The 22,401-nt window shown below is 41.1% G+C and overlaps 2 protein-coding genes across 2 annotated transcripts; both read right to left on the bottom strand.

Annotated features, from left to right (window-relative positions):
• Positions 1-16,834: 16,834 nt before the first annotated feature.
• On the bottom strand, positions 16,835-18,620 carry LOC122041489. Its single transcript, XM_042601188.1, has 2 exons — positions 18,216-18,620; positions 16,835-18,145 (listed from the first exon to the last, which is right to left on the bottom strand). Exons 1-2 carry the CDS (start codon positions 18,542-18,544, stop codon positions 17,491-17,493), a joined length of 984 nt encoding a protein of 327 aa, XP_042457122.1. The 5' UTR covers positions 18,545-18,620; the 3' UTR covers positions 16,835-17,490.
• A 525-nt stretch (positions 18,621-19,145) lies between these two features.
• Positions 19,146-22,327, bottom strand: LOC122041488 (CSC1-like protein At4g35870). Its single transcript, XM_042601187.1, has 2 exons — positions 19,770-22,327; positions 19,146-19,341 (listed from the first exon to the last, which is right to left on the bottom strand). Exon 1 carries the CDS (start codon positions 22,189-22,191, stop codon positions 19,780-19,782), a length of 2,412 nt encoding a protein of 803 aa, XP_042457121.1. The 5' UTR covers positions 22,192-22,327; the 3' UTR covers positions 19,146-19,341; positions 19,770-19,779.
• Positions 22,328-22,401: the final 74 nt, after the last annotated feature.

Raw genomic sequence — 22,401 nt, 5'->3', positions numbered from 1 at the left:
TTTCCAAGTAATTATAAATACACAATTGACTTGGTGGATTTCTTTTTCTTAGTCTTTTCGTGTGAGAACGAGCTTGGAGTGACTTTGAATTCAACATTAGTATGAACTGAACTGACTTTGAAAATCAACGGTGCTCAATGCGTTTCCTTTCCTAAAACGACTTGTTAATAGATGCAAAGTTTGGGAGAGTTGACAGATAATTCAAGTCTTTTATTCTTGTTTTTGTATGCTCAGTTGTTTACATGGAGGGATCAACCTTGTTTAAAAGTAAACAATTTTGCCAGAGGAAAGAGTTAATAATCAAGCTTCCTACTCTCTTTTTGAATCAGGAAGCTTGCAAATTAGGGGTTTCAGATATTAATTAATATATCTTATCTCGTATAGAGGGTTGTCAGATGTTACCTTATATATTCAGATGCTCGCTATTATTCTGATGTTTTTTAGTGGGGCGTACTAAAGATGCTGCCTTTAGCGCATTGCCACTGTCACTATCATGGATGCCTTGTCATGCCTATGGTGGTGAGGATCCACTTGAAGCCGGACAATCAGAGATTTCAAGATATAGATGGAGTCAGGTGAGCAAATAATACAAATTAGATGAATTGATGATTGAGCGAGACAACAAATACAATTACTTGTTGAAGGGTGAACCCATAGCCCTCTCCGTCATACAATACAGCTCGGTCTTACAGGACAGCTCGACGACTACAAGTCACGTACTATATTCATCTTATTTAGCCTCAACCTCATGATAATTCCTGACGATCACAGTCACCGTACACTACAGCACAACCGCCCCTATAAGATAATATGCACCAGAGGTTACTCTTGGCTAATGGCTCGACCATAGTAAGTGTATGGCTCTGTCATTGGCCCTTCTATCACCCTATTTAGAGGGTGTTTGGCTAAACTTATTAAAAATAACTTATAAGCTCGTACAACTTATAAGTTGTTTTACGAACTTATAAGTTGTTAGATCTTGATCTTTTTATTAATAAAATTATCAAAAAGGGTATAATACTACTAAAAGAGGATTTTGAGATTTTTATTAATAGAGGATTTTAGACGAATTTTTACACCGAGGGAGAGAAAATTAGAAAGAGACATTGGCCGAGAAGATGACACAGCGTTGGAAGAAAAGTCGGCGGAGATAAAAAGATATTAGGCTTATAAAAATTTATGGATAATAAGATGAGGATTTATGAAATTATATAAGGATACTTTAGAGAAAAAAATTATTAAAATAAGATATTTTTTAAAAAAAATAGGGTCTTCAATACTTTTTTAAAAATAGCTTATAAGCTCCAAAAGAACTTATTTTGACAGCTTATAAGTTGTTCGAAAAAAATTTTACCAAACAAATTTGAAGAGCTTATAAACTCCAAAACAGCTTATAAATTGTTTTAGAGAACTTATAAGCTCAGCCAAACACCCTCTTAATTATGCCTGGCCGACTTGTGTGGGGGCATACATAAACCTTTCCCCTCCGCAACTATATAAGACTGCGCAAAGGTAGATAAAAAATATGATGATTTTCTTATCACAAAAACAACTCTTCTGCACCACACAATAACTCTCTTTCTGTTAAACATTTTTCTTCTCTCCCACGATTCTATGAGTTTTTTTAACTCGGCGTTAACTTGAAAGTCAAAGGGGAGGGGTCGTGCCAACAACGTCGGCCCCCCACTAATGCACTTTGATTCGCAAGCAATGCTCTCAAAAGGACTAGGTGGTATACGGACGGTCACCCATTGCACAACGCCTAAACAAATTTTTTTCCCTATCAATTTATAGTGTTTAATCAATCAGCCAATCGTTCATGAAGACTTCCCTAAGAAAAAATATACATAATTTTATTTCAACATACAATAAAAATATTCCAAAATAGTAAAAATACACAAACTGACAATGAATAAAATATTAATCAAAATTTTAAATATTAATTTGTTCAATTTCATCATACAATAAAAATTCAAAATAGCAAAAGAACAATCTATAATCTTATATCTCTAATTCTTCTTCTAATTCATCTCCATATTTTTCAACACTTTCTATGTATCGAATTCAAACTCAAAATATTCTAAAATTGCAAAAAAACCTCAAACTGACAATGAGTAAAATATTAATTTGTTTAATTTCAACATACAATGAAAATTGAAAATAGCAAAAGGGCACTCATATAATCTTATATCCCTAATTATTCTTCTAATTCATCTCCATATTTCTCCAACACTTTCTATGTATCGAATTCAAACTCAAAATTCATGATATTTTCCTTTTCTCCTTCTTCACTCGATACAAATTTTTCTTCGTGAAGTTCTCTAACATCTCAATATTTGTCTCAACATTTTTATCTCCCCCATCAACAATCTATCCTTGTGCCATAATTGCTTTACTAGCAAGTAGCACATCAATTCATTTTTCTTCTTGTCTTCCCTTTTTATTGATGATCTTGACATTGAATTGAATATAAACTAAATTGTTCAATCTTCTAATATCTAGTCTATTTTTTTCTTTGTATGAATCTACATTAAAGAAAAATATTAATATTGAATACATATTTAGACATTTAGTAATTACTAATTAGAAGTAATATACAATAAGTAATTAAGTACTTACCCCCATAAAAGTACTTCAATTTTTCTCACAACCGGAAGAACTTGTAGTTAAAGAAAGGATCCTTTAGTTATCTTTTGCAATTTCAATATACCATTTCCAAAAAGATGTCACCATCTAACTAAGTAAATTGCTTTTCCCCCTCCCGATATGACACCGCACCCCTCTCCCCTCTCTCTCCCTGTCAAATGACAATTTTATCCTTTTTTTCTTTTTTTTTTAATTTTATTTAGTTTTATTTTTTAATTAATTTTATTTATTATTTTTTCATAATATTTATATATTTTTAGTTTTATTTAAATTTTATTTTTTAAATTAATTTAGTTTATTATTTTTTCATCAATATTTATATATTTTTAATATTATTTAAATTTTATTTTATTTTATTTAATTAATTTAGTTTATTATTTTTTCATCCATATTTATATATTTTTAATTTTATTTTATTTTTTTAATTTTTTTTTAATTTTATTTTTAATTAATTTTGATTACTTCTTTTAAATTTTATTTAATTTTATTTTTTAATCAATTTTGTTTATTATTTTTTTATTCTTTCAAAACACTCTCTCCCTTTAAATTACGCATCTTCAACTCTTGACACATGTCAGAACCTCCATTCTTTTTAAATTACCTCCTTCCAACTCTTGACACATGTCATTCTCTCATCCCTTTAAATTAGCCCCTTCCAACTCTTAACATATGTCAAAATCTATCATCCTTTTAAATTATCCCCCTTTCAACTCTTTACACATGTCAAAATCTTTCATCCCTTCAAATTACCCCACTTTCAACTCTTGACACATGTCATAACTTATCACTCTCTTTAAAGTACTCATGTCAAAATCTCTTATCCCTTTAAATTACCCCCTTCCAACGCTTAACACATATCAAAATCTTTCATCCCTTTAAATTATCTCACTTCCAACTTTTGACACATGTCAGAACTTCTCACTCTCTTTAAATTACACTCTCCAATCCTTAACACATGTCAAAACACTCCTCTCCTAAAATCTATAACTAAAAATAAAAAAAAGATTATAAATATATAATAAAAAATTATTAAAAAAATAAAATTAATAAATTTTTTTAAAAAAAAAACTGGTTAAAAAACAAAACTTTAAAAAAAAAGGGAAAACGAATAAGGGACACAAATAAAAAAAATAAAAGGAATAAAAGAAAAAGGATAGAAACGAAAGAAAATTAAAATGAGAGGTGGGGTCGGACGGAGGGATGTATCAGAAGGGGTGCGAAAAGTAACTCTCTCCAACTAAATAAAAATAAATCAAATAATAACAATAAACAAAATCATGAAAGAAACAATAAAAATATATAAAATAAAGTAAACAATTATTATTTAGTTCTTACCCGAATTATATTTCTCATCAATTTTTTCATCCAATTATATCCAATGCTCTTCTAAATCCCTTGCTTTGTTGATATACTTCAACAACTCTACATTTACTACCTGGCTATCAATATTATTTGGAAAAAACTGCTTCAACACAAGTAAAAAATCTATTTGTGACCACTTCTTCACTTCCTATGCTCTGGTCATTGAAGGAGTAATAAGGATTCAAAAGGTAGGCCGCCAAATGTAGTGAAGTATCAAATCGATTACGACTTTTCTCATTAATAATATCAACAATCAGATGATAATAAAGCTCTTGATTTTTTAATGTCACTTTAATCTCTTCTCTCGCTCTAAGTAATTCTCCATACACAAAACCCATAGATAGCTTTTTATCCCCATCAACAAGACGAAGCAACTTAACTAAAGGGGCAAACACCTTCAAGCAAAAACTTAACTCATTCCAGAAAGAGACACTTAGCGGTATTATATGTCATCTTCCCCTTTGCACTCTTTGAATGTTGGCAAGTATTCCATTCTTCACTAGCAATCATAGCTCTTAATTCACTTTTCTTCTCCATCAAGCTTTGCAAAGTTAGAAAAGCAGTTGCAAATAGTGTTACTCTCGGCCTCACTATGTCTCTTTTTTTTTGGTAAAGTTTCTCATCATTGACAATGTCTTGTGATGTGTATAAATAAAGATTATCAAGCTCTTTACCTTCTCAATCGTCCATTTGAACTTAGATTGGTTCCCAATTCCTTTAAGCATAAGATTCACAGTGTGAGTTGCACATGAAGTCCAAAATATATGTGATCTCTTCTCCAACAAATCTTTTGTAGTCATATTATTCGAAGCATTGTCCGTTACCACTTGAACTACATTTTAGGGTCCAACTTCTTCAATGCACTTGTTCACATATTCAAATATATAATTCCTGATGTGTGTTTCATTTGATGCTTCTCTAAAAGAAAGGAAAGTTGTTCCTTGTTTATAATTAACACACAAATTCATGAAACTTCTTTTTCGGTCGGTCCAAGCATCAGTCAAAATTAAGCTCGTTCTTCTTCTTGCTTCTTTAATAAACTTTTAGTCCTATTTACCTCTTCCTTCAATAAGAACTGTTAGTTAGAGCCTCAGAGCCAATCATTTGATGATTGTTGTATGACCTTATTTTATCATATTTCTTATGTATATAAAGACATTTGTTTATGGTTATTATACTTACTTGTATTGGTGCTAAATAACTAAGTATAATAGCATCCTTGAGTAGAAGGTTCTTACCTATATCAATCGATTGGTTGAATCGATAGTGAGATGATATAGGGAACACTACTCTTAATCATTCCTAGTCAAGTATTAACATTCAGGGACAATGTTAATGCGACGAGACTAGCATGTAGGTCAACTCGATGACTTGATCTCACAAGTCATGGATATAGAGATATCAAGTTGACACATGAGTATGCATTGGAGAATGTATACTGAATGACCTGCCATGAGAAAGTATCATGGATCGTTATATGAGTGTTATATATTTTCTCATGTGGCTATTAATATGACTATTAGTCCTTGGACCTGAAGTCACCATGGTTCCCTACATAATGAGTTGCATACTTTAGCTTCGTCAAACGTCACCCGTAACTGGGTGGGCTATAAAGGCGATTACTGGGTATGTAACAAATTATGCGAAGGGATGTGAGTGATGTAGATGGATCTATCCCTCCTATATGACAGGAGTAACATCATTATTCTTGATAGAGTGAGACCACTAAATGCATGGACATGCCCAAATGAGTCAATATGAGATGTTAAGCTCATTTGATTGAGTGAATCTACTTGGAGTTCAAGATTTGGATTGATTAGAGGATGACACGGTCTATGCCTCACATTGATCAATCTAGATGTCTAGGATAGAAGGACATTGTCACATATTGTGAAGAGTCACAATTAGTAGTCACAATGTGATGTTGGATCTCAACATTCTTGTAACTTGGGTAGTAATGATGTGTTGCTAGATAATGCTCATTACTTATACTTCTAAATGAGTTTAGAAACATTGCCAACGTTACAAGAACCTATAGGGTCACATACAAAGGGCAATTAGATGGAGATTAGGTTCATTTGATGAACCAAGAGGATTAGGTTCATGTGATGAAACAAATTGGATTAAGAGTAATCCAAAGTAAACTAATTGAGTTGGACTCAATTTAGTTCATGTGTTAAATGAGTCTAATTTGGACTTAGACTCATTGAGCCAATTTAATTCAATGAATAGAGATTCATTACATTAAAATTGACTTGAACCAATGGTTAGATTTGATCAACCATGGGAGAGAAGTGGTCAAGTTTGACTTGACTTGAGAGGAAGATGAAATGTCAAGTTTGACTTGACCATTGCCACCTCATTTGTGAGTTGACATTAAGTGGACTAATGATGATGTGCCACATCATCAAGGCTACCACATGTGTGTGTCACCTCATGAGGGAGATCAAGAGCCTTGACTCTTGATATCCCATGGAAGTTTAAAAGCTTTTGAAGTGGCCGGCCACTTTACTCTTGAGTGAGTTTCATTTTGGTTTTGTAACCTCCTTCTTCTTCCTCCTCTCATCTTCTTCTCCCTCTCCTCCACCTTGGCTGAACCTTCAAAGGTGCTAGCACATCTTTTGTTTGGTTTTTCTCCACCTAATCGTTCGTGTGGATACGTATAGAGGAGTGTCCACTTGAACACTCTCGAGATCCGGCAAACTTGGACGAGCGGGATAAGCGAAGGGCTTCGCATCAAGGGTAATCTCTCTACCATGTAGATCTAGAGTAGATCTAGGTTTAGAAAACATGTACACGAAAATTTTGTTTTTATAACTTCGCACGGATCCGGTGGCATGTGATTTCGAGGTTTCCGCAATGAAAAAAGCGATTTTTGCGGTTCGAAAATCCCAACAAGAACTCCCTTAATAGGTATTGAGTTGAAGGACGATAACCCGAGTCAAATTGACCAACCGCATCCGTACACCTCTTAAAAGGTAGATTCGCTACCTTAGCGATCCCCCTAGTACCGACCCCACGAATATGGAGGAAGGTATATGCAAGTACACAAGTCATAGGCACATATGGTAGGGCATGTTGGTGCAACCTTAGGTCAAGGTTGACCTGGTTGACCCGACTCGAGTTGTATTTTGATGTTTGACGAGAATAGAAAAGTTGTATCTTGATGTTTGACAAGAATACAAACTTGGGAGATTGTGGGTGCAACCTTCGGTCAAGGTTGACCTGGTTGACCCGACTTGAGTTGACTTAATTCGATAAAGTCCAAGTATGGAGACTTGGCACGGGAAAAGTCCAAGTATGGAGACTTGGCACGGAAAAGTCCAAGCAGGGAGCTTGGCACGGGGAAAAGTCCAAGTATGGAGACTTGGCACGGAAAAGTCCAAGCAGGGAGCTTGGCACGGGAAAAGTCCAAGTATGGAGACTTGGCACGGAAAAGTCCAAGCAGGGAGCTTAGCACGGGAGAAGTCCAAGTATGGAAGCTTGGCATGGGAAGTCGGAGAGGGCTCGGTAGCTCGTTCTCCGGACTAGGTCAGAGAGGGCTCGGTAGCTCGTTCTCTGGACCGGACGAAGTCGGAGAGGGCTCGGTAGCTCGTTCTCCGGACTAGGTCAGAGAGGGCTCGGTAGCTCGTTCTCTGGACCGGACGTGGAAGTCAGAGAGGGCTCGGTAGCTCGTTCTCCGGACTAGGTCAGAGAGGGCTCGGTAGCTCGTTCTCTGGACTGGATGGAGTCGGATAGAGCTCGGTAGCTCGTTCTCCGGACTAGGTCAGAGAGGGCTCGGTAGCTCGTTCTCTGGACCAGACGAAGTTGGAGAGGGCTCGGTAGCTCGTTCTCCGGACTAGGTCAGAGAGGGCTAGGTAGCTCGTTCTCTGGACAGGATGAGGAGGTCGGAGAGGCTGTGATTATCTGGATCGGTCTGATGACCGATCCAGCGATACCTTGGTTAACTGATCGGTCACCAGACCGATCAGTAACCGATCAGTAGTTCTTTGTGAGAATTACTGATCGGTTTGTAGACCGATCAGAAGGCAACCGGTTCCAGGAGAAAGGGTAGAGGATCGGTCTGTGGACCGATCCATCTATACCCTGATCGGTCCACAGACCGATCAGGGATCTCCTGGACCGATCAGGCCATAGCCTGATCGGTCCAGGCCTAGCCGTTGGGTCGCAACGGCTAGATTTCTGTGTCTTCTGTTTCTTCTTCGCAGGTGCAGTTTATAAGCCTCTACAGTAAAGGTGAAAACAACTTCTTGCTCTTCCTCACTCTTGCGATCTGAGCTTTGCTGAGCTCCCTATTCCTGAAGCTTCGTGTGAGCTTCCCTCGACTGGGTGATCAGCTGCTGTTGACATCGTGAAGTTGCTGTTTCATCGAACTCCAGTCGACGAGAAGGCAAGCAAAGTGTTTTTACATTTATATTGTTCTTGTTTTCTTTCTCTATTGGTTGTACTCCATTCTTGCTGTTGCAAGAGAGATTGTGGCGAGGTTTCTCCACCCAGAAGGAGTTCATATTAGCCGGTTATCCGGGGTCTCATCCACCGACGGATTGATAGGCTTCGTCCACTTTACGGACACGCCGAGGAGTAGGAGTATCATCTCCGAACCTCGTTACATCATCGTGTTTGAGGTTTGATCTTCTCCACTTTCGTTTCTACATTGTATTTCCACTGCGCTAACCTAAATTGTAGGAAGAAACGATAATTTGAGGTCGGCTATTCACACCCCCCTCTCTAACCGCATCCGAAGGTCCTAACAAGTTGTATCAGAGCGAGGTTGCTCTTCGACGGATTAACACCCGGGGGAGCACAAGCTAGAGAATGGATCTACTTGGAGAAGACATCACGATTCCACCCTTCTACGATCGCGACGACTTCGCGTATTGGAATGTAAGAATGAAGTATTTTCTTATGACTAACCTAGTGAATTGGAATTGTGTATGAGTAGATTTTACTCCTCCGGTGGATAAAAAGGGAGAACCTCTCGAGAAGAAGAAGAAGTGGACGAAGGAACAAATCCACCAATCCACAATCAACGGCGAGGTAACGAAAATCCTTGAACTTTCATTACCTAATGATTTCTTGTGTAAGATAGGTGGATACAACGATGCCAAGGAGTTGTGAAACAACTTGGCTAAGTTCCATGAGGAGAGCTCCAATTCAAGTCATGAAGAGGAGTCAAGTGAGCCAAGTAGCTCACATCATGGAGGTATTGAATTAGAAGTTGAGGGCTACTCAACATCTAAGGAAGAAGAGGAGAAGAGTTCTTCTTCAAGATTGGAGCAAGAAGAAGAAGTCTCTACCTCCGGAAGGGATGAAGAAGAGAGCTTATATCCATCCTCAACCCTAGGTAACTCAAGCAACTTAATTTCAAGTAAATTACATATAATGTGCTTTGAGTGTAGGGAATATGGGCATTACAAGAGTAAATGTCCAAAGAGGATTAGGAAGACTCCACCGGCGCCAAAGGTCAAGGAAGCCGGAGTCCCGATACGCAAGAGCAAGGAGCACGTGGTGTGCTTCCAATGCAAGCAAAGGGGACAACATTATAGGAGCCAATGTCCGAGGGGGAGGCAACCTCACAAGGACAAGAGTCCAAACACATCTATAGGGGGAGCTAAGGCAAACCCTAAGGTACCCTTTAAGGCACATTATTGCAATTCTAATAAGAAACATGCTAGTAGCTTTATTGCAATTGTCAATGATGATAAGCATGATAACCATAGAAACCGATACATGTGCTTAGGTGTCAAACATGTTAGTCTAGGTAAGGATAATACTAGAAATGCCAACCCTAGAATTAACTCATCTAAGGTTAAGGAAAACCTAGGTAGGAATCCCAAAACAACTAAACATATGCCTAGGAATACCTCAAAGAAAAATGGAAAATTAAAGCTTGAGGTATTAGAGAAAGAAAATCAAGTCTTGAGGTCAAGACTTGACACTTTAGAAAAGGCTCTTAAGAATTTGGAAAAGCCAACTCTAGGGTCTAAGGGTCAAAAATCAAAGCCCAAGGACATGAGAGGTTTGGGTCACAAACCTAAGTCTCAAGTGGTCAAGCCCACTTATCATAATGTTCCATTCGATCATGGAACAAGATCTAGGGCTAGGAAGACCATCACCAAGGTCACAAGGGGAGTCACCCCTAGAGTTGATCTTGATGAGTCCCAAATGACCAAGGCTTTAAAGCCTAGGAGGGTCATTAGGAGGGTTGCTAGGGAAGTCATCCCTAGTGAATATTTAGTGAACCCAATGAGCTCAAATAGGTATTGGGTTCCTAGGAGCGTGATTCCTTCACGCTAGATGGTTTAGGGTGTGGCAACCTTAATTGGATAGGTAGTTAACCTACTCATGGCAAAAGGTGGCATTTTAGGAATATTCAAGGTGTAATCAAGCCTTGAAAATGAAATTAAGAACTATTCCTAAGGTGATTAGGATGTGCCAACCACACTTGAGGAATTTTCTAGGATCAATCTAATTGGCACATAGTGATCTAAAAATCTTTAGTATATGATTTTAGATCTATTACACTTAAGAATATAGAATTTATGGCAAAATGATCAAAATTATCAAAAATAGCAACTAAAGCTAGAATTAGGTATTTTCTATACATTTATATGTTATTTGTCATATATTGTTTGTCATATGTCATGTCATGACATCATATCTAATTTACTATCATTTGAAATGTCATGATAATGCTTAGGTTAGTTATATGTCATGCCTTATTTAAGTTTCATACTTTATGCAATGACATCATGACATTGGCACATGTTTCCACTTATGATATTATTTTATGTCATGTCATCATCTCTTGTATGTATGATCAATTAAATTGATTTAAGGATAAAAAACACATTTTGATATGGAGATCAAATTGTTGTTTAGAAAATGCATGAGAACTTAGCTTAAGATGACCTAAACTCATATCTCACATCAAAATTGACTTGGATGTGTTTGATACACCTTAGATGTGTGTGAGATATTAGGATTATGAGTTAGGATCAAGGTGCATAGTTCTTGTACCTAGATGAGCCTAATTCGAAATTGAGGATCATAGGGAAAGCTTGTGTACAAGTCATGTACATTTAGCCCTAAGATTGTGATCCTAAATTGAATGGTTTAAAATCATTTCAAAATTGATTTGAAAAACCTTGATGAAGCTTTTCTAGTGATAGCATTCATCATTGAGCAAGTTGATACAAAGATGGATTAACCTTGAACTATTTCAAAGTCTTTCGAACTTTGTATCAAGATTTAAAAATGGAAGTTATTTTCATAGAAAACTATTTTTCCATGATAATATATGTTATGAGGAATGTATCCTCAAAATTTTACAATTTTTGGAATTTCCTGTGATTTTTTAGGGGTTTCTGAATTTCGGGAGAAAAATCAGAAATTCCTATCAGAGCTTTGTGGACCGATCAGAGGGGATGTTGATCGGTCCAGGGAAGTCTGGATCGGTCAATGGACCGATCCAGAGAAGTGTGGATCGGTCTGGTGACCGATCCAGTGAGGTTCTGATCGGTCTGGTAACCGATCAGAGCGTGCCAAAATGCTGATTTTCGATTGTTGTCTGAAATTTCAGCTTTGGAAGTTGGTGTTTTTTATTTCTAAAGTGTTGAAATCTCCAAGACATTGTTGGTGCAATGGTCAAGGGGGAGTTGACCTTTAGGGGGAGTTTTACCTATTGGTCAAAGGAGAGTTGACTTTTAGGGTGAGTTGTTACTCGATTTCTGAGGATGAGTAGTATGAGATTATTACTAAGTTGATTATTGTCTTTAGTATCAAGGGAGAAATTAAGGGTTTCAATGAGAGGTATAGGACTTTCATTAGGAAGAAACTCTTGACCTGATTCACTCTTTTTGATGTGTGTCAAAAAGGGGGAGAAATGTCTAGAGAATGTTCAAGGAAGAACATTGGAGTTTGGGGAGAATGTTCAAGGAAGAACATTGATTGGAGAACTATTGGAAAACCTAAGTTAGGTTATCGGGTTAACCTTACTTGATTATGGTTTTTGTCACTATTGGAAAACCTAAGTTAGGTTATCGGGTTAACCTAACTTGATTATAGTTTTTGTCAAACATCAAAAAAGGGGAGATTGTTGGTGCAACCTTAGGTCAAGGTTGACCTGGTTGACCCGACTCGAGTTGTATTTTGATGTTTGACGAGAATAGAAAAGTTGTATCTTGATGTTTGACAAGAATACAAACTTGGGAGATTATGGGTGCAACCTTCGGTCAAGGTTGACCTGGTTGACCCGACTTGAGTTGACTTGATTCGATAAAGTCCAAGTTTGGAGACTTGGCACGGGAAAAGTCCAAGTATGGAGACTTGGCACGGAAAAGTCCAAGCAGGGAGCTTGGCACGGGGAAAAGTCCAAGTATGGAGACTTGGCACGGAAAAGTCCAAGCAGGGAGCTTGGCACGGGAAAAGTCCAAGTATGGAGACTTGGCACGGAAAAGTCCAAGCAGGGAGCTTGGCACGGGAGAAGTCCAAGTATGGAAGCTTGGCATGGGAAGTCGGAGAGTGCTCGGTAGCTCGTTCTCCGGACTAGGTCAGAGAGGGCTCGGTAGCTCGTTCTCTGGACCGGACGAAGTCGGAGAGGGCTCGGTAGCTCGTTCTCCGGACTAGGTCAGAGAGGGCTCGGTAGCTCGTTCTCTGGACCGGACGTGGAAGTCAGAGAGGGCTCGGTAGCTCGTTCTCCGGACTAGGTCAGAGAGGGCTCGGTAGCTCGTTCTCTGGACTGGATGGAGTCGGAGAGGGCTCGGTAGCTCGTTCTCCGGACTAGGTCAGAGAGGGCTCGGTAGCTCGTTCTCTGGACCAGACGAAGTCGGAGAAGGCTCGGTAGCTCGTTCTCCGGACTAGGTCAGAGAGGGCTAGGTAGCTCGTTCTCTGGACCGGATGAGGAGGTCGGAGAGGCTGTGATTATCTGGATCGGTCTGATGACCGATCCAGCGATACCTTGGTTAACTGATTGGTCACCAGACCGATCAGTAGTTCTCTGTGAGAATTACTGATCGGTTTGTAGACCGATCAGAAGGCAACCGGTTCCAGGAGAAAGGGTAGAGGATCGGTCTGTGGACCGATCCATCTATACCCTGATCGGTCCACAGACCGATCAGGGATCTCCTGGACCGATCAGGCCATAGCCTGATCGGTCCAGGCCTAGCCGTTGGGTCGCAACGGCTAGATTTCTGTGTCTTCTATTTCTTTTTCGCAGGTGCAGTTTATAAGCCTCTACAGTAAAGGTGAAAACAACTTCTTGCTCTTCCTCACTCTTGCGATCTGAGCTTTGCTGAGCTCCATATTCCTGAAGCTTCGTGTGAGCTTCCCTCGACTGGGTGATCAGCTGCTGTTGACATCGTGAAGTTGCTGCTTCATCGAACTCCAGTCGACGAGAAGGCAAGCAAAGTGTTTTTACATTTATATTGTTCTTGTTTTCTTTCTCTATTGGTTGTACTCCATTCTTGCTGTTGCAAGAGAGATTGTGGCGAGGTTTCTCCACCCAGAAGGAGTTCATATTAGCCGGTTATCCGGGGTCTCATCCACCGACGGATTGATAGGCTTCGTCCACCTTACGGACACGCCGAGGAGTAGGAGTATCATCTCCGAACCTCGTTACATCATCGTGTTTGAGGTTTGATCTTCTCCACTTTCGTTTCTACATTGTATTTCCGCTGCGCTAACCTAAATTGTAGGAAGAAACGATAATTTGAGGTCGGCTATTCACACCCCCCTCTCTAGCCGCATCCGAAGGTCCTAACAGGGCAAACCCCAGGTCACCAGTTCCTGAAAATCGACCCCAAGTCATTATGTCAGAGATGCTATGCACCCACCATCTAGCATTGTCAATGGCACGAAAAGGAATACCTAACTTGTACACCCATCGAGCAAAATATTGGTGCACACCGTGTGTCCTTTACTTCCAAAGTGCATCAAAAATATTTTATTGTTGTTTTGTCTTATTACTTCCACTATATGAAGATTCGGAATTAATAACGGATGCAAATCAGTCTATAAGGCCAAGAGTAAGCAAGTTTCTTTTTGTTCCTAGACTCCCTTTATCTTCCTCATATTATTCAAAAACGACTTTTTCTTTAACCTCCATTTCATTCGTATTCTTTTGTTTCTTTTTTGTTTTTGCTTCTTCAATGGCATTCTTACACTTCACTTGATCCTCATTCGAAAACTTCTTACATGAAGCAACATTTCCTTTGATATTAGCAACATGTTGTTTGATCCTATAAATTCCACCACTAGTTAATTTTTCACACAATTTACATTTCAACTTATCCAAATTATTAGGATCCACGAAGTCCGTAAATTCACATCCAACATCATTCGAATCACACTTCAAAGGGGTATGAATCTCCGACATTGAATTAGATTCTTCAGAAGATATATGATACCCAACATTTTACTACACAAGTAAAAAATTATCAATATTGATCCAGTGGTAAGAATCGGGTGCCCACATAAGAAGGGGTCAACGACACGGGGGAGTCAAGGTCCCGGCTGAGTGGGGGGAGGTCACCTGGTCGACCGACCGGAGTAAATTCCGGGCCGGCGTAAAGATAGCTCGACCTCGACCTCAGGTCGAGCTTCCGACGCTCTCGAGCTCCCTTATAGAGGAACCGTCATTCCGAGCGACCAATCCGCTCGGCCAAACCACGAATCAACTAGCTCGTACTCCTGTCCGAGTATTTGACCGAGCGACCTTCTCGCCCGGTCCGATGCGAGCGCCCTGAAGGCCGAGCGTCCATCCCGTCCGACCCAGTAAGAGACAAGAGACTTAGAAGAGGACAAAAGGGGCAGCTAGTGATATCATTCTCGAGACACCTGCCGCTGACAAACAACATGGTCGGCGGTCGGGCCGTACCGAGGATAGTACGGTGGAAGTTTCCACTGTCGTGGCAGAGATATGCTTAGACAGTTGCGATATGGCGTCAGGCACGCTTTTCTGACACAACCATTCTGAGGTATGCTTTGAGAAGCGTGCACGTCTCGGAAAGCATGCACGCACCTCTCCGGGGTCCTATATAAAGACCTCCGGACTTCGACGGAGGTATGCTTTTCTCCTCTACTGTAGCCACAGTCTCGCAATTTTGCCTCTGTCTAATCTCGTCGTTGCCTGACTTGAGCGTCGGAGGGTCGTCGCCGGGAACCCCTTCCTAGCTCGGCTTTGTTGCAGATTCACCGGAGGTCCACGCCAGCGCGGAGATCACCCGAAGACAGTAGAGAGTGTCACGTCCCCAGCTTCCATCGACTCAGCACTTGGACAGAATCAAATATTAATTTGAAAAAAAAAACATTTGACTTAAGCAATGATTATCAAATATTAAAAAAATCAATTATCAATTATCAATTCAAGCCAAGAGAAGCAGTAACATACAAGATTTAATAACATGCAAATATACAATTAAATTTTATTAACCAACTTAAACCCAAGGATGTTACTAACCTGGCAGGAGAAAAGGCTACTAGGAAGAAAAGAATGAAGCTGTCGAAGGCTAGAAATGAGGGAACAAGGCACTGCGCTCTAGCCCAACAATTAAGGCTACTTTCCCTTCGTCGTTGGCAGCCTTGGCTAGCTACGACAAGCTCTAGCAGATGTTGTCAAGAACATGACAAGGTGTTGGTGGCTGTTGGCTGGGATAAAGGTAGCAGCTAGGGCCTAGGGCAGCAGCTAGGGTTGATGCTATGGCTGACTGGCTGTTGGAGAAGAAAATAACAACAAAAATACTGCTCTTTGATAAAGAACAAGAAGTGGAGGGAAAGGAGGAAGAGGCGGCGGCTGCTCGAAGAGGACGAGAAGAGGTGAAGAGGAAGAGGCACTACTGCTAACCTAACTTTAAAAGTTAAAATGATTCAAAAATCAAAATGTAAAGTATAAACCCGTTTCGTTACCGCTGATCGATTAGTAGAAACTTATCAATCGATTCACAAGGTTCAATCGATTAAATAATCAATTCGGCATTTCTCACAAAACTCTTGTCAAACTCAATCAATCAGTCAATCGATTCAGCATGCTTCTGTTTATCATGAAACTCATGTCAATCAATTAGATGTGTTCAATTGATTGGCCAATTAATTCAACAGACTTCTATTTCTCACAAAACTCCTACGAATCGATTGGCCAATCGATTAGAAGTATTCAATCGATTAACCAATCGATTCGGCATGCTTCTATTTGTTGTTTCTCACAAAACTCATGCAAATTGATTGGTCAATTGATTAGAAGTGTTCAATTGATCGACCAATTGATTCAGCAGGCTTCTTTTCTCACGAAACTCATTTGAATCGATTGGCTCAATCGATTAGAGATGTTTAATCGATCGGTCAATCGATTCAGCATGCTTTTAATTTTTTTTTTAAAAAATAGCATCTATGAGGCCACCGGGAGCATGTTGGAGGACGATTGAAGCTCCCGTGCCGATGGCGAAGGGAGAAGAGGAGCCCGAGCAAGCGAAAAACACCATCAAAGATAAAGTAGAATAGAAATTGTGTACATATGCACAAGGAAAGGAGACTCTTAACATATCAACTGTTTCTTTCCAAAAAACATATTGAATTCTAAGATCAATAAGAGTGAGTTATCATGATATTCTAGATTCAGAGTAAATGGCATTCGTGCGAACAAAGTTCACAAGAAGATTTAAGCCGCAAGGACATTAAACAGACTTTAAGTTGTGAATTTATTTTTGGTTAGGGGGAGATCTACACACCACTGAATACAAGTCAATGGCAACCATCATTTTCATTTGACATGTGATTGATTGACCCATTAACTTTGATTCCTCTGGTATTTGTACTGGCATCTGCACTAATCTAGTCAATGTTTTTTTGGGATAAAAAATTGTAACAAATGTTAGTAAATGTGCACATGCATCCACAACTTTTGCATATTCCACGGAATGTTTCATAAATAACTCTACCAAAACTCATATTTCAACAAGAACTAGACTCAGTAATAATGCAAAAGCATACTATTGCTCATGTACCACAATGGAAAGCAATGTATAAATTGAATAGGATCAAGGCACGGAGTGTAATTGTACCTGGGTGCCAAACTCCTCCCAGGCTCTTGAAGTTAAATGGGAGAAAAACACAGGCAATGCTTCATCTCTTAGCTCAAAGAGTAGTTCCACTAAAGTTATATTCACTTCGACTCTAACAAAGAAAGCTATATGCTGATGAGATAATGAGACGCTCAAAAGAGCAATTCTACTTATATCGACTCCAAAACTACTCTAAAAGATGTAAACTCGCAGTTGCGCACGTCCAACATCATTGAATTCCCAGTAGAAGGCAAAAATAAGAGACTGAACTGGTGAATTTTGCAGTAGTTGCAAAGAGAAGAAAGATGTAAGCCAGTTCATGTGGCTCCTACATGCTTTGCCGCCTTTGCCTTCCTCTGTATTCATAGCAAATGACTATACTGTCTGCCTGACAACCAATGCCATCAAATCCAGTAACCATGAACAATCAAGCTTTGGTCTTTCGGAACTCAAACCAGATCTCATAGTGGTTGAACAAGAAGCTATCATGTGTGCGCTTTCCAACATACTCCAATCCTAACCTCGTTAGTCTCTTGGTGCACTCTTCGCCCCCCAATCGCGAACAGAACTTGATGTTGTGCGACACAAAGATCCGACCTTTATGTGGCTTGAGCCGCTCTGACAATCTCTGCACCCCAGTCCAGACCAGCTCGTCGGGCATGTGGAGGAATACCGCACTGGCGTAGATGAGATCGTAGAGAATGTTGGTTCCGAAACGGTCAAACTCCATGTCCTCTCCGCGGAGAATGAGAGGCCGCTTGTGGAGGAGGCCCTGGGAAGGGAGCTCGTAGCGGAGAGCAGCCATGAGGGAAAGCTCGTCCCGCTCGAGGCAGTGGAATCTGTCCGCTTCGAGGTATCGGATGAAGTGGAGGCCGACCCGGAGCGTGCCGCAGCCGATCTCGAGCACTTGGTCGGAAGGCGCGAGCCCCGCGGCGGTCGCAAGGAATTCAAAGACGTCGCGTCCTCCGGCCCACGGTTCGCCGTAGTTGCTGTGATGCTCCTCCACCAGGAGCTCCCCAGGGCAGGGTAGGGCGGTATGGTTGTCGGCGTCGTCGCCCTCGTAGTGAGAGATGCCTTTGAACCTGCAGGATACTCACCTCAATTAGATCTGGAAAACAATGTGGATCAAGAAGGGGAAAGTTGGATCAGTACCGTCGCAGGTCTTCGAGTTGCTGGGCACGGGTCCGAGGGTTGATGCCCTTGCGGAGAGAGTGCCAGGCGGCGGGAGAGGTGGGAGGCTCTTGGATGGAGTTGAGGGCGAGTTGCGATTTGAGCCAGGCGACATCGGCGAGGGTAGGTGAGATCGGATCTGGAGGTCTAGGGGTCTCTGCGGCAGTGCCGGTAGGGCAAGAGAGGGAGACCGAGGAGGAGGAGGAAGGGGAGAAGGAGGGGAGGAGTAGGAAGAGGAAGAAGGCGATGGCGCCGAGGAGGAGGAGGAGCGAAGCCGGAACGGCGATGCCTTTGGTGGCTGAGATCGCCATCGTATCGAGCACCTTCCCTGTCCACGACAAAGGGCAGACACGCAAGAATGAAACTGGGGATGATAAAGCGGGTTTGGGTCTATGAAGTGCTGTTTTATTAAGCGGGTCGGATCCGATAAGTCCGTATCCAAAGGATTTGGCCAGTACCTACTCGATTTTGGATAGAGACTCCAAAATCAATCTCCTTCCATCTGAATTTTTTTTTAAATAATTCAAAATATCCGGACATTCAACTAGTCCCTAAGATGGACAGTCTAGCTGCTCCAGGTAATAATGCGATAGCTAGATCTTTAGAGGTAAGATTTGAATTTCAGTTACAGTAGGGTGTATTATAAAAAAAAAATCTTTCACTAAGAAATAGAAGTATGAATATTGACCATCTGGATCCAAAATTAATCAATTCACAAAAATTGAATGGTCGGTCCAATATATAAAAACACTGAGTGCAGCCCTCATCCAATAGCCAACTTCTCAAATGTCTATCTGATTTTTCACTCAAATAAGTAGATGAGAAAAATCTCATATTAAACTCGTAATTCTTTGCCTTTCTTCTCCTAGTCTCAACAAACATGAACATTGAACTTTTTTTTAAAAGGGAAAAAAACAAACGAAAGAAAGAAGAAAGAAAACCACAATGCATCCAGTGAACCGCCAAAAAACAAAATGCACAGATACAATGAACAAAGTAGGGAAAAGGCGCTAGAAACCAGCATGGACCAGATAAGACTTCATCTGTTCTTTAGCAATTAGAAATCTCCTCATTGCTCGAATGCTGTTGTCCTCTGATATTGCAAGCGCTGCGAATAAAACCACAAGCATTCATTACAGAAACTCCACATTGTCGGAAGCATTACAAATGAAACCACAAGCATCCATTACAGAAACTCCGCATTGTCTGAAGCATTACAAATGAAACCACAAACATAAAAACAACAGCAGAAACAGTGCATTACAAGAATAAAATTGATCTATGACAAATAGAGCATAAACCAAATATGGCTTCAATTCATCAGTTCTTTTACTATTAGAATCCACCATTATCTAAATGTTGTTGCAAACATTTTGCAAACGTATCAAATAATACCACAAAATTTAGAAAAACTCCAGGGCAACATATGCATGAGAGAACTACATACTCTGAAAAGAATGCTCAAGCTATAACCCTAGTTATATTAGAACCAAACACACGATATAAGCAACTGTACATTAAGAAAAATGAACTTACAACTCAAGTCCTATGACTGTGATTCATAAATATCCCAATTGAAGTCGGTGTTTGAGAAAACCTCATAATCAGTTGGGCCATCTACAAAGCTATCGACTGTCTGAATCCCTTCCAATAAAGATGGCCGGCCCGCATCACTTCTTGATGGGAGCATTTTGTAGACAAACAACAACCCTAGCGTAAGGATGGCTTGCAGCTTTGTAGAGTCACCACGGACGGAGAAGAAGAATAACATCGACAGAAGGAACAAGACCACACAAAAATGCATAATGCACAAGACCCTGTCCATTAGCTTTCCATCATTACCAGCAGGGAAGCCACGGGCTCTGTATACAAATAAGAAATTATACTTGTCCACCATGTACCGGTAGCCAAAGTAGATCGCACCTACAGGAACGACAAGCGGAGCGAACAAGGAATATATCATGGTGAGTGCAAAAATTGTGAGATTAAAAGCATAGTATTGTGCAAAATCAAATGTCTGCTTTGGCGTGTGGAAGCTCCTGTTTATTGGGTACTCAGAAAGATCATGAACCTCGAGATCATGCAAATCCAAACTACCTTCCCTCTCAGAAACAAGAGGCATCCGCAAATTACCCACTTCATCATTCTGCTCTACTGTGTTCTCCACAATTTGTTCCGGAACTAGTTGAACCATGTCATTCTTCCGAAACTTCTTAAGAATGTTCTTCATCCAAGGCACTGGAGCTAATAAATCAAAGGAAATTCCCAGGAAGGTACTTGTGATGAGAAATGCAAGGGTGTCGAGGCATGACCTCGAGAGAAATGAAGCACTTATATATTGTTCGATTTGTTTGCAATCTTCCCCATCCAAGTAACACCTTCCCATTCGAAGGATTGCATTCTCGAGTGAGGATTCCACCATAGCACGCAAGAGAATGAGATTTACCAAAAAGAAGCAAACCATCTTTAGCATTGCAGATCTCTGCTCCCCAGAGACAGTGAGGTGGCATTCAAACTTGGAAAGATATGAAAGTGCTGATGGAATTACTATATACAAACTTACAAATATGAGAACATTTGGCAAGAACTGAAGAATTAAAGCTCCAAACCAGCTCGACCCCTCCAGCCAAGTTAGCCATGTATGGGCATGATCGACAGCCTCTGCATTAATAATCCTCGCAGCGCTGCTCATTGCATTGATGACAGCAAGAGGTGAACTGAAAAAGAGAAGCATTAGGAGTAGGCAGGTATTCACAGCAACCTTCCTCAATCGCAATGAGAGTTTGCTCAAGCCCAAATGGTTCCAGTATATGTCAACAGCAGGAGGAGCCCTCTCAACTCTCCACCGGCTCTGCCCCAGCTGAAGCTCCATCACAGAGACAAACTGTCCAATGGATCTCCTCGACCGCTCCGATCTCAAGTCCCTCACAGCCTTATTGGCAGTGTACACGTCCTTAAAGACCACAAATGCAATCCCAGAGCCTTGTGCCCGCCCTTCCTTGTAATCCAAAAGTTTGTTCTGCAGAACCAACTTCAAATTATGCAGCTTTCTCAACCTCTCTTCCTCCGTGAAGCCCAATTTCACAGCTAGAGTTGCCCACATTTCTTTTGCCTTCCTCAACAACGGATGCTCGTAGATCTGGCTGCTTTCATGGTCATCATTATCTTCTTCGTTCAACATTGATTGGGAGTCCATGCGAGCTTCCAACCATGAAATCTCATTCTGGAGCTTGGTCCACCTTGATGTGAGGTACTCCAGGGTGCATAGATCAAAGGGCACAACCACACGGTACACCTTACCAGGATACCTGTGCTGAAGGTACTCTTCGAGAGGCGCTTTGTTGGAAGCTAGGGATCTGGGAATACCTTGCACCATCATGGTGAAGATTGCTATAGAGCTCGAATTGGGATCGCTCGGGTTGCCGTTGCCATCACGGAATCTGGTAATACGCAGGTCATCCTCCATCCGCGAGATGCCGAGGTGGGAAACGGCAACTATAATGGCGGCGAGGAGAAAGTGAAGCCATAGGATCGGAGACCCGTCGTGGATGTGGGAGATGGTCGTTCGCGCGAAAGGGTCGGCGAGCGGGACGGAGCCAGAGAGGTTGAGGGGAAAGGAAGCGAAGAGAGCGATAAGGGAGACGGCGAGGAGCACAAAGAAGCTGGCGCGCTCGACGATGAGGAACTGGGCGGCGTCGGCGCCGCAGTGGAGGGCGATTTGGGCTGGGGTGGCGTGGTATACGGCGAGCAACTTCGCGGCTAGGGCGGAGGGGCCAGGGAAGCGGCGGTGGTCGTATCGGAGCTTGACGAGGAGAAATAGAAGGACGCAGGAGGCGGCTCCGGCGGCGGAGATGTTGAGGAGGTACTGGATGTTGCCGTACCACGCCCGGAAGGGGAAGTCTGGATCCGGCGACGGAGATTGAGCGGCCATGGACGGAGGAATCGATAAGAGGCTCATCGGACGTTGTCCTTGCCTCTCATAGACGAGGAGGAGGAGGAGGAGGAGGAGGAGGAGGCCCAACGAACCCTAGTTCGAGAAAGACGAAGGAAGGGATTCGGAAGGGAATATTCCAAGTTTGCGTTTGCGGTGTTATTCTTTGAGAAATTTTGACTTGGGTCGTACTATTTCACAAAAAGAAAAAATATTTATATTTTTATCCTTCTCATT

Source organism: Zingiber officinale, chromosome 2A (genome assembly GCF_018446385.1).
Source record: "Zingiber officinale cultivar Zhangliang chromosome 2A, Zo_v1.1, whole genome shotgun sequence".
Classification (NCBI taxonomy): Eukaryota; Viridiplantae; Streptophyta; class Magnoliopsida; order Zingiberales; family Zingiberaceae; genus Zingiber; species Zingiber officinale.
The sequence above is the reverse complement of the archived record's forward strand: the minus strand, read 5'-3'. Positions and strand labels throughout refer to the sequence as shown.